Source organism: Sinocyclocheilus anshuiensis, unplaced genomic scaffold, assembly GCF_001515605.1.
Source record: "Sinocyclocheilus anshuiensis isolate Anshui unplaced genomic scaffold, SAMN03320099.WGS_v1.1 scaffold185, whole genome shotgun sequence".
Classification (NCBI taxonomy): Eukaryota; Metazoa; Chordata; class Actinopteri; order Cypriniformes; family Cyprinidae; genus Sinocyclocheilus; species Sinocyclocheilus anshuiensis.
The window spans coordinates 1,521,990-1,537,593 of record NW_015539887.1 but is presented as its reverse complement, the minus strand read 5'-3'; the positions used below and the strand labels follow the sequence as shown (position 1 = coordinate 1,537,593).

General features: G+C 35.5%; 1 protein-coding gene across 1 annotated transcript in view; it reads right to left on the bottom strand.

Moving 5' to 3' along the window:
* Positions 1–15,604, bottom strand: part of LOC107685550 (dynein heavy chain 11, axonemal) — an 80,958-nt gene that overhangs the window by 17,243 nt on the left and 48,111 nt on the right. Inside the window, exons 57-66 of the mRNA XM_016482173.1 lie at positions 13,737–13,970; positions 12,502–12,648; positions 12,276–12,389; positions 9,432–9,575; positions 7,790–7,972; positions 6,652–6,753; positions 6,395–6,529; positions 849–1,022; positions 320–555; positions 94–216 (exon numbers count right to left, since the gene is read on the bottom strand). Coding sequence (XP_016337659.1) covers positions 94–216; positions 320–555; positions 849–1,022; positions 6,395–6,529; positions 6,652–6,753; positions 7,790–7,972; positions 9,432–9,575; positions 12,276–12,389; positions 12,502–12,648; positions 13,737–13,970 — 1,592 coding nt within the window. The remainder of the gene's footprint in view (positions 1–93; positions 217–319; positions 556–848; positions 1,023–6,394; positions 6,530–6,651; positions 6,754–7,789; positions 7,973–9,431; positions 9,576–12,275; positions 12,390–12,501; positions 12,649–13,736; positions 13,971–15,604) is intronic.

Here is a 15,604-nt window from a genome sequence, read left to right as displayed (position 1 = left end):
CTGCATTTTTCTGAGCAATTTTTACTGCAATACACTCAATGAGAGAATCAGTGGTATAAAATAAGTAAAAATCACGGAGATGGTTAAACCTGCCTTCCTTTCTTTAAGGTTTGCCTTCCTAGCAGTGGCTCCAGAAGAGGGTCCACTCTCTCCTTCATGTTTTCAATCAGGACCACCTCACCAGCAGCCAAAGCCTGCTCAATAACATCCAGATACCTGTATGATAACATTAACAGTCCAGGACAAGACAAGTCAGCCTCATTGACTTCTTTATATTATTTCATATAAATAATCTTTGTCCAAACTAAAATCACTTCACCCTTTCTGGCCATACTGCAGCACCCTCAGGTTGGGCCCGTACAGATTTCGGATCCACTTGGTGGCCTGCTGCTGAGGATCCACGATCAGAGGCCAGCACTGGCTGGCCATCAGGATGGCTGCATTTTCAATGGACAGCCGATCAGCTGGCAGGCCCTGGTTCTGCCAGCCTGCCACGGTGGCCTGGTCAGTCAGCGTAAGTACAGGGTCCAGACCGTCTGTCAGCGGGATAGGGGTCTGGATCGCGAGGTGTGAGGAGAGGAAGACAGGCAGTGATGCTATTCAATTCAACGCTCCACTGGAGTGCAGACACAGTAGTACAGTAACAGGATTTTACAGTAGACAGCTCAGGAAGAAACAATGATCCAAAACACTCTTAACCTTGACAACTGAAACAAGAGTTGGCAAAAGCCGTAACATGAAATTTAACATCAAATTTATATTAAATAAAATATTCATGTGGCTAAGAATTACATAAATGCAAAACACTATATAAATCAAATAATGGACAGGCTGAGCAGGAATCATACTTGGAGTTCTCGGAGGAAAGGAATGAGTATGTCGTGAAGGAGTTGGTGACGATACGGCTGTGTGAAGTATCCAGCGTAAGAGACGAAAGCAGCAGCCACAAGCACATCACCACACACAGTCTTCAGCTGAGACTCCAGCTCCAGCTGTCCCTCCGACCAACGCACGTTTTCTGCCTACAGTGAGAAAATGTCTGGGTGAATCTAACTTAAAGGGGTCATATGATGCGATTTCAAGTTTTCCTTTCTCTTTGGAGTGTTACAAGCTCTTGGTGCATAAAGAAGATCTGTAAAGTTGCAAAGACTAAAGTCTCAAATCCAAAGAGATAATCTTTATAAAAGTTAAGAGTCAACCACGCCTACCTAAAACAGCTCGTTCCAACACACCCCCACATGTCTACGTTCCACGTCTATGTGGAAATATTAGCATAATGCCGCCCAAATGTGCACGCAGATATACTACTATAGTTTTATTAGCATTTTGAAATATATTTTTGGTTTTCATTTTAATACCAGTTAAAATTTTGTGACCAGTGTTTTTTTATGTCTATGTAGTTTTTTATTCATTTTTATTTCAGTTTAGTTTTAGTTATTTCATTAATAAATTAAAATGACCACTAGCTAAAAGATTTTTATTATTTTTATTTTTTATTTTTGTAGTTATATATATATATACAGTATATATATAAATATATATATATATATATATTATATTTTGTATATTTTATATTTATATTTTTGAACATTACAATAATTTTATTTCAATATAAAAAAGGCAGTTTGACAAATAAAATCATGATGTATAAATACTTACCTTTTTTTGCATTACAGTAATGAGAATAAGAATTTTTGCTTTTCCATCATTACATTTCTAAATTTAATCATGAAAATAAAGTAATGTCACAATGTAAAATATCACCACCAGTCAGTAAAATATCATTTTTTTATGAAAGAAATTAATACTTTTATTCTGCAAGAATGCATTAAATTGAGCAAATCTTAAAGAGGATGCCCATTTTCCACAAGTTGATATGATACTTTAGGGTCTTAATGAAAAGTCTATAACATACTTTGGCTAAAATTTCTCAATGGTAGTGTAAAACAACTAGGGGTGCTCCGATCAGGATTTTTGAGGCCGATCACCGATCGCCGATCACAGAAAGCAGTATCTGCTGGTGCTTCCGCCATGTTGTGGAGACGCTGTGTGTTTCGTTGTGAAAGCTGTGTGTTTCGTCATGCCTAGAGCTGATCCGTGCTGGTCGCTGAGGAAATACATTAACTTCACGCTGTGGATCGCCGGATCGGCTTTCACCATGGATGAAGCGGAGTCCAGGACGAAGCGGTTGTCACATGTGGTGGCCGCAAGCCCGCCGGCCTCCGCTCACTCTAGCCCGCTGTGTGTCACACATTTAGGTAGATTGGGGGGTGCATTCCCTTCAAAAACAAAAGTAATCCACTGCGTCTTCAGCGGCTCAGATGTCGGGAGTAAATGACGACTGCTATGTTCATTATTACATCCAACAAAAAAACACCTCAATCGCTTACAAGACATTCATGTCTACACCTGCTCTGGCGTCTAAACAATGGCGGACTGTTCACAGCTCACTCAGGGCGGGTCTTTGCTGAAACGCCAGTGTCAATCAGCTATCGTGGGAGGGGCCTGCCAGTGTGACATCACACAGACAGGAATGATTTTAGGTTGTGTACACACTGCCAAGACACCAGTTCAAACAACATGTAAAAGTGAATTTTGCATCCGATGACCCCTTTAAAGAACTTTCTATTCATAAAAGAAATATGAAGAATATCACAGTTTCTACAAATATATTAGGCAACACAGTTGAGTATTTTGTGTATTAATAATAGTAAAAAATGTTTATTGAGTACCAAATCAGATTTTTCAAAGATCACATGACACTGAAGACTGGAGTAATGGCTGCTTGAAATTCAACTTTTTCTATCAGGAATAAACTATATTTTAAAATAGAAAACAGTTATTTTAAACTGTAATAATATTTCACAATATTTGTGTTTTTACTGTATTTGTGATCAAATAAATGCAGCCTTGGTGAGCATTAGAGACTTCAAAAACATTAAAAAAACTTATCAACCCTAAGTATTAAACGGTAGTGTACATTTATATGCAAATACGACACAGTAATATTCAGACAAAACGACTGAGACAGAAAGAGAAGAAACACTTAAAGTTATGCCTTCAGACCCAGATATAAACCTCACTCTTAACCCATCCGCTGTCTCTCTCCTCCCAATTGATCATAAACACAGACAGAACATGAGCGATAATGTATACAGTCACAATTCACCTAAACTGGCTTTGAAAGTTTAGTTACATTTTCACTCAGCATCAATTTAGCACTCATTTAAGACTTCAATAATATCGCAGAGATGCTCCCGCAACGATAAATCTTGTCTGACATCGCCTTTGCAGGGGCCGAGCTTCTAGAACATGTCGCATAATAAATTCTCAGACAGTTAAAAATCACTATCATTTTTGCCTAATGCATTATGGATTGCTTGGAATATCACTCAGTCCTGGGTGAAGCGTTTTTAATTTCCAACAGCTGTTAAGGCTTTGAGGTAAGTTAATGGTTACATATAGACGGCCTGATTTATTAGTCTAAACACTATTGCTTCCAGGTCAATGGCATAAAGACAAATCATTTGTCTTGATATTTTTAAAAGCCAAGCTGTCCCATTGTAGCCCTATTCATTTCTCCGAATAAGAAAGTCGAACATTTTAAATAAAAGCGCTAAAAGAAACATTACGCTATTATTATTTTTTGCATTAACGGCGGTAAAGATTTTAGATAATCTCACCGGGATATATATGACCAATGTCACGGGGACTGAAAAAGGGAAAACTATTTAAAGTTTATTTTTTCAAGTTGGGCATGTGCACACAAATCCAGCTCATCCCTCATAAACCAATTACCCTGATCGCCTCATTCAGGAAAACAGATAGCAGATGAATATATGCCCTTCTTGTTTCGCTGTCCTGAACTGGCCTACAGCCATCTAGCCCCTTGCCCAGATCAATGGTGCATTTGCCGTGGTGCGCCCCTTCCTTCCGAGCGCTCAATCTGAGCGTCTGGCCAAACATTTAAGCCATGGCCACCTCCCCTTCGAATCAAGCCAAACTCATGTTGAGATTAGGTCTGTTAGTGCGCTTCCCTAAACTCAGACCCTCTCCTCTCACAGCCGCCCAGTACCTGCAGGCCTCCCACCAGCCGATTGGCCAGCTCAATGGTCTGGCTGGTGCGTGTCACTTCCTCCTGGCAGCGCAGTTTCTCAGCCGCCGCCCTCTCAAACTGAGCTGTTAGGCTTTGCAGGTGCCTGTCCAGATCCTGTCAGTACAAAGCCACTATGAGATAGTACTACTTTATATCTTAATATGGAATATTATTGAATGGTTATGGTGAACAGATGGAATTTTTTTTTAATCGTGCTGTATTTGTGTTTCACTTACTTCCAGTTTCTTTCTAACACTGAGTAGTTTTGCAGTAGCAGTTTCCAGTTCAGTATTGGCTTGTGCCAGAGCCAGACGCTTTGGTGCAACCTCACAATAAACCTGAAAAACACAACAAACATTCTCTTTCTTTACACATAAAATAAAAAGATGAATTCTTGAAATAAATGATTGTTTTGATTTTAAAGCTACAAACCTCTTTGACTTAAAGAAAGTTACAGCTTAATATTTTCAAAACATTTCACATGCATTTTTTAAGTTAGATGTAATATTTAGCGTTTTTATTTATTAATGTTATTAAAGTTTAATTGGCGTTAATAAAATAAATGTAAATAAAAATTTAAATACAATTTAAATTCCATTCAAATTTCAAATATAAACAAAAATCAAATTAAAATAAATAAATGAAAATAAATTCTTGAAATAAGTGATTGTTTGTCATTTTAAAGCTGAAAGGTTTAAGAACTTAAAGAAAGGTAGTGGTTAACATTTTCAAAATATGTCCCAAAGATATTTTTCATTATTTTTATAATTCTTTATTAGAAAGTTAGATTTTTCTTAAACATGTAATTTTAACAAATTTTTAAAATGTTATAAAAATGTATTTATAAAACGGAAAGTTCCGGTCCTTGATCCCGATTGGTCGAGCCACGTTCGAAACTGTTGTAAATTACACTACAAACATGCACCTTTGTTTACTTCTGTGTGTTGCTCGGTACCAAATCAGATTTTTCAAAGATCACATGACACTGAAGACTGGAGTAATGGCTGCTTGAAATTCAACTTTTTCTATCAGGAATAAACTATATTTTAAAATAGAAAACAGTTATTTTAAACTGTAATAATATTTCACAATATTTGTGTTTTTACTGTATTTGTGATCAAATAAATGCAGCCTTGGTGAGCATTAGAGACTTCAAAAACATTAAAAAAACTTATCAACCCTAAGTATTAAACGGTAGTGTACATTTATATGCAAATACGACACAGTAATATTCAGACAAAACGACTGAGACAGAAAGAGAAGAAACACTTAAAGTTATGCCTTCAGACCCAGATATAAACCTCACTCTTAACCCATCCGCTGTCTCTCTCCTCCCAATTGATCATAAACACAGACAGAACATGAGCGATAATGTATACAGTCACAATTCACCTAAACTGGCTTTGAAAGTTTAGTTACATTTTCACTCAGCATCAATTTAGCACTCATTTAAGACTTCAATAATATCGCAGAGATGCTCCCGCAACGATAAATCTTGTCTGACATCGCCTTTGCAGGGGCCGAGCTTCTAGAACATGTCGCATAATAAATTCTCAGACAGTTAAAAATCACTATCATTTTTGCCTAATGCATTATGGATTGCTTGGAATATCACTCAGTCCTGGGTGAAGCGTTTTTAATTTCCAACAGCTGTTAAGGCTTTGAGGTAAGTTAATGGTTACATATAGACGGCCTGATTTATTAGTCTAAACACTATTGCTTCCAGGTCAATGGCATAAAGACAAATCATTTGTCTTGATATTTTTAAAAGCCAAGCTGTCCCATTGTAGCCCTATTCATTTCTCCGAATAAGAAAGTCGAACATTTTAAATAAAAGCGCTAAAAGAAACATTACGCTATTATTATTTTTTGCATTAACGGCGGTAAAGATTTTAGATAATCTCACCGGGATATATATGACCAATGTCACGGGGACTGAAAAAGGGAAAACTATTTAAAGTTTATTTTTTCAAGTTGGGCATGTGCACACAAATCCAGCTCATCCCTCATAAACCAATTACCCTGATCGCCTCATTCAGGAAAACAGATAGCAGATGAATATATGCCCTTCTTGTTTCGCTGTCCTGAACTGGCCTACAGCCATCTAGCCCCTTGCCCAGATCAATGGTGCATTTGCCGTGGTGCGCCCCTTCCTTCCGAGCGCTCAATCTGAGCGTCTGGCCAAACATTTAAGCCATGGCCACCTCCCCTTCGAATCAAGCCAAACTCATGTTGAGATTAGGTCTGTTAGTGCGCTTCCCTAAACTCAGACCCTCTCCTCTCACAGCCGCCCAGTACCTGCAGGCCTCCCACCAGCCGATTGGCCAGCTCAATGGTCTGGCTGGTGCGTGTCACTTCCTCCTGGCAGCGCAGTTTCTCAGCCGCCGCCCTCTCAAACTGAGCTGTTAGGCTTTGCAGGTGCCTGTCCAGATCCTGTCAGTACAAAGCCACTATGAGATAGTACTACTTTATATCTTAATATGGAATATTATTGAATGGTTATGGTGAACAGATGGAATTTTTTTTTAATCGTGCTGTATTTGTGTTTCACTTACTTCCAGTTTCTTTCTAACACTGAGTAGTTTTGCAGTAGCAGTTTCCAGTTCAGTATTGGCTTGTGCCAGAGCCAGACGCTTTGGTGCAACCTCACAATAAACCTGAAAAACACAACAAACATTCTCTTTCTTTACACATAAAATAAAAAGATGAATTCTTGAAATAAATGATTGTTTTGATTTTAAAGCTACAAACCTCTTTGACTTAAAGAAAGTTACAGCTTAATATTTTCAAAACATTTCACATGCATTTTTTAAGTTAGATGTAATATTTAGCGTTTTTATTTATTAATGTTATTAAAGTTTAATTGGCGTTAATAAAATAAATGTAAATAAAAATTTAAATACAATTTAAATTCCATTCAAATTTCAAATATAAACAAAAATCAAATTAAAATAAATAAATGAAAATAAATTCTTGAAATAAGTGATTGTTTGTCATTTTAAAGCTGAAAGGTTTAAGAACTTAAAGAAAGGTAGTGGTTAACATTTTCAAAATATGTCCCAAAGATATTTTTCATTATTTTTATAATTCTTTATTAGAAAGTTAGATTTTTCTTAAACATGTAATTTTAACAAATTTTTAAAATGTTATAAAAATGTATTTATAAAACGGAAAGTTCCGGTCCTTGATCCCGATTGGTCGAGCCACGTTCGAAACTGTTGTAAATTACACTACAAACATGCACCTTTGTTTACTTCTGTGTGTTGCTCGGCAACCACTTTGTTGGAACCACAACTGTTTCTGGGGAACTACATTGTTTGGTGGAAGAATATTGTTTTTATTTATATCATTACACTTTATTTGCTCCGTTTTATTCTGTGAAACCTTACTACGTATATGGAATAACCGTTTTATAAAAGCAATAAACCGCTTGAAGCCGTGGTTTACAGTGAATTTATAACAGCTAAGGGGGTTTTAGGCACTCCGCTTCACATCGTGCCTAACAACACCCCTTAGCTGTAACAAATTCACTGTAAACCACGGCTTCTTGGGGCTTATTGCTTTAAGAATATATTATTAATTGAATTTAAATACCTCAAACCGCATTATATACGCATATATATGCATTATATTATATTAATATTTCAAATACTTTTATGTGTTTTTTGTCTCATTCGTCACATTCTCCCTCACCTCATAGTAGCGCACTATGTTGATGGCCCACGCACAGAGGCCAGCAGCTGCGTAGGACTTGGTCCGGACGTGATCGGGATGGAACTCTGGGTTTCTCAGGTATTCCTGCTTCAGCACACTCAGACTGGACTCAAGGATGTGCTCTTTATCATAAGTAAGCAGGGCCTGCAGAAAGTCATCCACCTAAAGAACAACAGTGTTATTATATCATATGTACATAAGCCTATGATGTTTGCCTTTATTAAAAATGTACAAAATATTGTAGAAGCATAAAATACACTACCATTCAAACGTTTGGGGTCGGTAAGGTTTCTTTAACGGTTTTGAAAGAAATCTCTTATGCTCGCCAAGGCTGCATTTAATTGATCAAAAATACAGTAAATAATACTGTGAACAATATGATATAACTATATATTGTGAAATATGATTAATCATTATTAATATTAATAATATATTAATAGTTTTAAACGCCATTTTTAATTTGAATATATTTAACATTTATTCCTTTACTCCAGTCTTCAGTGTCACATGATTCTTCAGAAATCATTTTAATATGTAAATTTGGTGCTCAGGAAACATACTGTCATTAATATCAATGTTGAAAACAGCATTTTTTTTCTAGGATTCTTTGGTGAATAGAAAGTAAAAAAAAAGCATTTATTTAAAAAAATTATTATATTTTTTATTTTTTGGAAAGAAGTTACAGCAATTAATAATTGTATTCAGCAAGGACACATTAAATGTACCAAAAGTGACAATAGAGACATTTATAATGCTACAAAGGCTTAATATCTTATTACTTTTGCTGTTTAATATTACTGTTTTTGCAGTATTTTGGAGCAAATGAATGCAGCCTTGGTGATTAAATTAAATTTTTTTATATATTTGTTAAGTATTCTTTTATGAATATATAAAGTTTCAAAGAACAGCATTTATTTTACAATATAAATATTTTTAACATTATAAACGTCTTTACTGTCAATTTTGATCCATTTAATGTGTCCTTGCTGAATAAATGTATTCATAAAAAAAAAAAAAATCTTCCTGACCCCAATATTTTGAACTGTAGAGTAGACATTTCAGTGCATTTAGGAACAAAAATGCAAAACTAGTTTAGAGAAAAAATTATAATTTAGAGGAAACTAATATTATTAGCTTATTATTAGACATTATTAGCTATGATGCTTTATTATGTGCACACAAAATGTTAAGTACATACTAAATTGCACACATTTTATTCATAGCAGCTTAAAGTACAGTAAATGTACAAATGCTGGACCTGGAACAACCCACGAAGTAATAAAGCACAATTATGACCTTTTGCGTTCCTGGGTCATCACTACTTTAGGACTCAACTTGCAACCTCTGAATTTGCATCCCAATTCTTTATCCATTCGATATATCACACAACAAACTTTCAAAAGCCATCTCCTCCCCTTCATCTTGACCTCATAAATCAGCCTTTCCCTAATATTTCCATGTCTATCTCATGTGACATGTATTTAATATTCTCTTCCACACAAGTGCTTTCATAATGTAGTGTATTCATGACACTACACCGGGTTAGTGGGGTCTGCGGGTCAAGGGCTGCTTGTGGATTACACTAGAATGAGGCGTGTTGTTGTCATAGCAATGCCTTTACCTTGCCCATAAAGACTCTGGCGGCCTTCCACCCGCGGTCTCTTGGAATTCGCCCACATGGCGCCAGCAGCACCATCACAGCCGCGGTGACGTTAATCACAGCCTCGGGAGGATTCGGGAACGTCTTTAACTCTGTCAGATTTACCTACAAGAAACAAAGGAGAAAGAAAAAAAGATCTTTCATGAACTGCTAATTGAGTAATTGTTACCCTTTCAACCATCAAGCTCAGGTGACACAAATATTTGAACAGGTTGGGCTGTGATTTATGGAGCACGGGACAAAATATTTCCCACAAATTTGCCTGCCATTACTTTTTAAAATAGCAACATTTCCACTTTGAAACACAAAGGTACTTTTCCATTTCATTTTATTCTTATTTTATTGAAATATATCTGCGATATGTTCCTTAAGATATCGCTCACTACTGCTAAAATTACCAGTTATCAGACCATAACTCAATATTCTGCAAAAATTACAAATGTATATTACACTTTACAGAAATACAATTATGTCGTATAAAGAAACATTATTGCTGTCCTGACAGATGTTAATTTTAAAATATGCCTCTTTTAAACTTTCATAGGTTCATCCCTGCTTGTTAACACCATCATATATTTATAAATAATTAGGTAATATCAAAGACAGCTGGCCTGCATCACACAATTTATATACATACTGTATATATATATATATATATAAAGTGCTAAGGTTAAACTTTGAGAGTGGAGAAGAATGCTGGAAAAATGCAAGGAAATGAAAACATTGCCAGTTCTGGTTGAATAAGACCAGTCTAGTGTCACGGTCGTGTCGAGGAAGGCACACGAAGATGAAGATAAACTCAACAAGCAGTTTAATAGTATCCAGGAAGAAGATAATCCACATAGATGAGGAGGTGATACACACCAATTCAAACGTAATACCGGACAAAGACTAGAACCAAAGAGTGAGCTTAAATAAGGCAGGCAAGCTGATGACAAACAGGTGATGGGAATTAACTAATGAGCACTAATGAAACAATGAACTAAATGAGGGCACAGAAGAACTAAACAGACCAGGGGCCTCATGTATAAAACTTCACGTAGATTTCATCCTAAATGTGTGCGTACGCACAAAAGCTGGATTTTGCGTACGTACAAAATTTTTCAGATTTATAAATTCATGCATACGCCAGAACCTGAGAAAAATTCCCTTTGTAATACCCAGTCAGCAGAAGATTGTGCGTACATGAATCTCCACCCAGTCTCCTCCCCGAAATAGCCATATATGGAGCTTACACCGCCTAGTTTTACTATGCATAACGTCATCTGCATATCATATGTATATTCCATCCATGTGACACCATGTTTAACGCAGTTAAGGGTACAATACGTTAGGAAAATAGGAGATACGGACTATCCCCCGGTTTCACAGACAAGGCTTAAGCCAATCACAACGCACTGGATAGATGGCCAATCAGAGCACACCTCGCCTTTTTCAGACCGATGAGCTTTGTAAAAATCGACGCGTTTCAGCAGAAACATTTTTTTTTTATTTTTTTTTAGAGGAGGAACAATAATGTACAGTATGTGGAAAATAATGTGTTTTTTGAACCTTAAACCGCATAAACACATTTCATTACACCAAATACACAAAATAATGTTCTTTTTAGCAACATCATATGTCCCCTTTAAGATGCACACCAGTAATGCTTTTTTCTAAGGCATGTTTATAAAAATTACTTAAATGTCCTAACTGGACTATGGCCTAATCCTGGCTTAGGCTAAGACCTGTCTATGAAACCAGGCCTAAAAATGCTTTTTTGAGACATCACATTGCTATTCAGTGTCCTTGAAAATACATTTCAGAGAAAGTTTTCAGAGTTGTTCTCATTCTTTTCCACTGGCCAAATAGTATTTTAAATAGTTTTAAACAAATCAAATGTATGCAATTTTGCCTATAAGGTAAACACATATTTTAGAATAGTTTTTAATGGAAACAGATAGGCCTTATTTTTTTGCAGTGTAAATAACTGTCTGACTCACCGCGTCAATAACAAAACATTTTGAAAATAAAACGAGCATATCTTACAGTTTCCTTCAAATTCTATCTTTTAAATCCATTGGTGTTTGTCACAATATTGGGAAGAGCATGAAAGGGTTTATCATTAGGCTACTGTCTGTGCGCGAGCTGTGAACTGTGAACTGTGAACAGAGGTTCTACTGTCATCGGACCTGTTCAAACCAGCCAATGGACTGTTTGATCAACGAGCGCATCCTTATGTCTGTCATTACAGTCTATGTTCCAAAGTCGTCAGACTTCGTCAAGTTCACATCAATAATCATCATTCGTGCAAAAATATTTTCTCAGAACATGAGTTTAGCTATTTACAACACAATTTAAAGCGGAATTGTCAAGCGCCAAGCAATCCTCGCTGTGATTAAAACATTAAAACACAGCATACCAAAGGAAATTGTTCGAAAGCAGCACATCCACTACAAATATTTATGTTTAAATTCATATAAAAATGTCTATGTTTAAATATTTTAAAATGACATTTGTGTGATGTCAAAACTGAATTTTCAGCAGCTATTACTCCAGTTTTCAGTGTCACACGATATGTGCTGCTTAATTTTGTAGAAACCATGCTACTTTTTTTATCCTTTGATTAATAGAAAGTTCACAAGAATTTTCTTTGGAATGGAGATTATCTGTAACATTACAAATGAATTTACTGTCACTTTCAATCTATTTAATGCATCTTTGCTGAATAAAAGAAAAACTTTTGAACGGTAATATATGTATATATTTAAACAAATATTTTTCTCCCTAATTTTAAGGGTTTCTTTAGTACATTTTAAATATTACCTTGTTGAGAGTTTGCAGAGCAGCTGTAGCCGCCTCTAAAGCAGGTTCAGCTTTAGCCAGATCACGTTCACAATCTCTCAGTCTTCGTGACACCTCTGCTTGCATGGCAGCCACCTGCAGATGAATAAACACTCTCATACGTGATGGGGAAATATTAAAGCACCATGTTGAAATTCAGTAAAGATACATCTCAGATCTTCCAGCTGTAAGACTTTGGTTGCTCTACCTTTTGCTCCTCTAGGTCAGCATCCTTTCTCTTCTGGCTCAATCTTTCTGTCTGCAGGCCGATCCTGGCCATGAGAGCCTCAGTTGCCTGGTTCTTCAGTGTCAGCTCCACTTCCTGTGAGTTCAGCTTGACTGTCAGATCATCAACCTGATGTAAATATAGAATGTTGACATTTAGTATATGATAACCTCTTATTAATTCATAATTACCTTCAATAATTGATTATTAAAACTGGCAACAGTTTCTGTTTCTACTCAACTGTACAATACCATTCTATTTTATTTATTTATTAATCTTATTTATTTATTTATTTTGGAGATAGTAATATATGTATTATGCAAGGATGCATTCATTTGATTAAATGTCACAGTAAATTGTTATAATGTTTCAAAAGATGCTGTTGAATTAATTCAAGTTTACTGAAAAAATAAATTTAAAAAAACAGCACAACGGTTTTCAACATTTATAATAATAAGAAATTATTCTTGAGCTCCAAATCAGCATATCAGAATAATTCCTAATGGATCATGTGACACTGAAGTTGGAGTAATGGCTACTGAAAATTTAAAATTCCTCTTTTTCATCAAAGAAATAAATTACATTTTAAAATGTATTAATCAATATTAAATATATTTTGTTTTTACTGCTAAAACATAAAACATAAAACATAATTTGGCCCAAAAGTGTACGACTACTAATTCTAATTGGATGTTATAAATTTTTTTAATTCAAATTATATTATATTATTAACTTTTTGGTTAAAAATTATAATTTTTAAAAAATGCTTTTTTTTTTTTTTTTACGTATATCCAGGTTTAAATTAGAATTTTTCATGTGTCCCATACTTTTAAAGGTAAGATTTCACAAATTTCTTAGAGCACTTTCAACAAACACAAAATGTAATGATCAAATTTAATCTCATAATCAAAGTTCGCCAAGACCTCACAAACAGCTTTTTACAACTTATTAAAGTTGTAAAAGCAACTTTTTTTTAATCTAGATCCCATTACCAGGTAAAACTCTGCAACATTTGAATACTAAACCCTATATCACAAAGGCAAGCAATCATCAGACTATCAGACTCAAGGTTTACGAGTCCCTCAGCCTTCGGTGAGTGATCTTGGGCATATTAACTAGCAGTAACTACATTCCTTCGCAATTCCACGACTCCAGCCTTGAGGAGCCTACACTGGCCGGTTACGAACTCTGTGGTGGCGATGAGCTGCTCTACACACCTGAGAGGCCGTCGTCTTGAGTTTCTGAAGGCCACACTGAAGCCTGCCGTGTCTCAGATGCAGTTCCCTCTCTCTCTTTCCCAGCAGACTCTCGTAAAGCCTCAGCTGCTCCAGGAAGCTCTTGGGCGTGCTGTAGTTGTGCCTCCTCTCATTGCGGCAGTAACGCTCGCTAACCCGCTTGACACTCGCATGAGCGTGGGCCATGAAAAGACTGATGGATTCCCAAACGGCCGGCTGTAAAGACGAGAGTAAGAGAGGGTAAGAGAGGGACCTGTTCGGATTAAATGCTCTTTAACATCCTCGGCTGTCACGGACCCTGAAATATGATCTTCATAAATCCTGAATTCATCTCCAAGTTTGTATGCCTTTTTCTGGCTTCTGGACTTACTCAATCTGAAATTTAGGTGCAGGGCGCCGGGGGGAAGATTAAGCAGGTAGAGGGCTGGGAAAATAATGGCCGAGGTTGGTGACACCCTGTATAAAGTAGGGCGAGTGTTTAGGTCACATGGCTTCTAACTTTCTGAGACTGCACGTTGTGTTTTGTTTATTGGTTATTTATGATGTACACTGCTGTCTGATGACTGACTCATTTATCAGACTGTTAAAGATCAATTCACGCAAAGGCAAATTCATTTTAAAAGATGCAAGAACACAGATCATAATTCACTGAAAAGCAATAAAACATGTACATGTGGCTGGCACAAAAAAAGAAAAAAAGAGATGGTTATAAATGAAGATCTGACATAATGCTATTTGATAAACAATGTATTGAGTTAAATGCATGTAAATAATCCATCAATCTCTTAAACTCAAAGGTCACGGTTACCTGTGTCAGAAAAAAGGTAATATTTTGTTTCTGCTGTTCTGCTTTTTACACTTATAAACACATTTAGATAAAAAATCTTGCACAAAGGTGGGATTTGATCATTAATCTAATCCAAGAGCAAATGCATAAGAGATTTAGAAATATAGTCATTTAAAATATAAAAATAGTTAGAATGGCTTTAAGAACCGTTTCTTCCAACATACATTTAAAAGTTTTGGAGTAGCAATTCAAAAGGGTGGCTAAAGTGAATGTGTTAAGAAATGCAAAGAATCATATACAATTTTTCTCAGCACTTTTAGTGCATTCATTTATTTTGACATTATAACTGCTATATTCTGTTCTGTGTGATAAAAAACACTGATTAAACCTCTTGGAACTGGTAGAAAAGTCCCTAGTGTATCACTCATTGGTAACACTTTACAATAAGGTTCCATTAGTTAATGTTAATGTATTAACTATCATGAACAAACAATGAACAATACAGTATTTATTCATCTTTGTTAATGTTAGTTAATGAAAATACAGTGGTTCATTGTTAGTTCATGTTAATTCACAGAGCATTAACTAATGTTAACAAGCACAACTTTTGATTTTAATAATGCATTAGTAAATGTTGGAATTAACGTTAGCTAAGATTAATAAATGCTGTAGATGTATTGTTCATGCTTAGTTCATGTTAACTAAAGTAGTTAACTAATGTTAACTAATGAACCTTATTGTAAAGTGTTACCCACTCATTTATGAGTAAATGGGTAATTTTATAAAAAAAAATAAACCTAGTCAAATGTTTACTAAAAGTAAAGTAATTTGCATTGTTTGTATATAGAAATTTAATTGACAGCAAAGCTCATCATGTGAAATATCACCCATGAGCAAAACTTTATTCATTCAAATTCAATACCAGGGAAGAACTGCAGGCCATCAGCAAAAGCATTTTAACACATGTGAAATTAATTGTATTATTATTATTATTATTATTATTACTTTATGTGTGTGTGTGTGTGTATATATATATATATATATATATATATAATATTTGTGA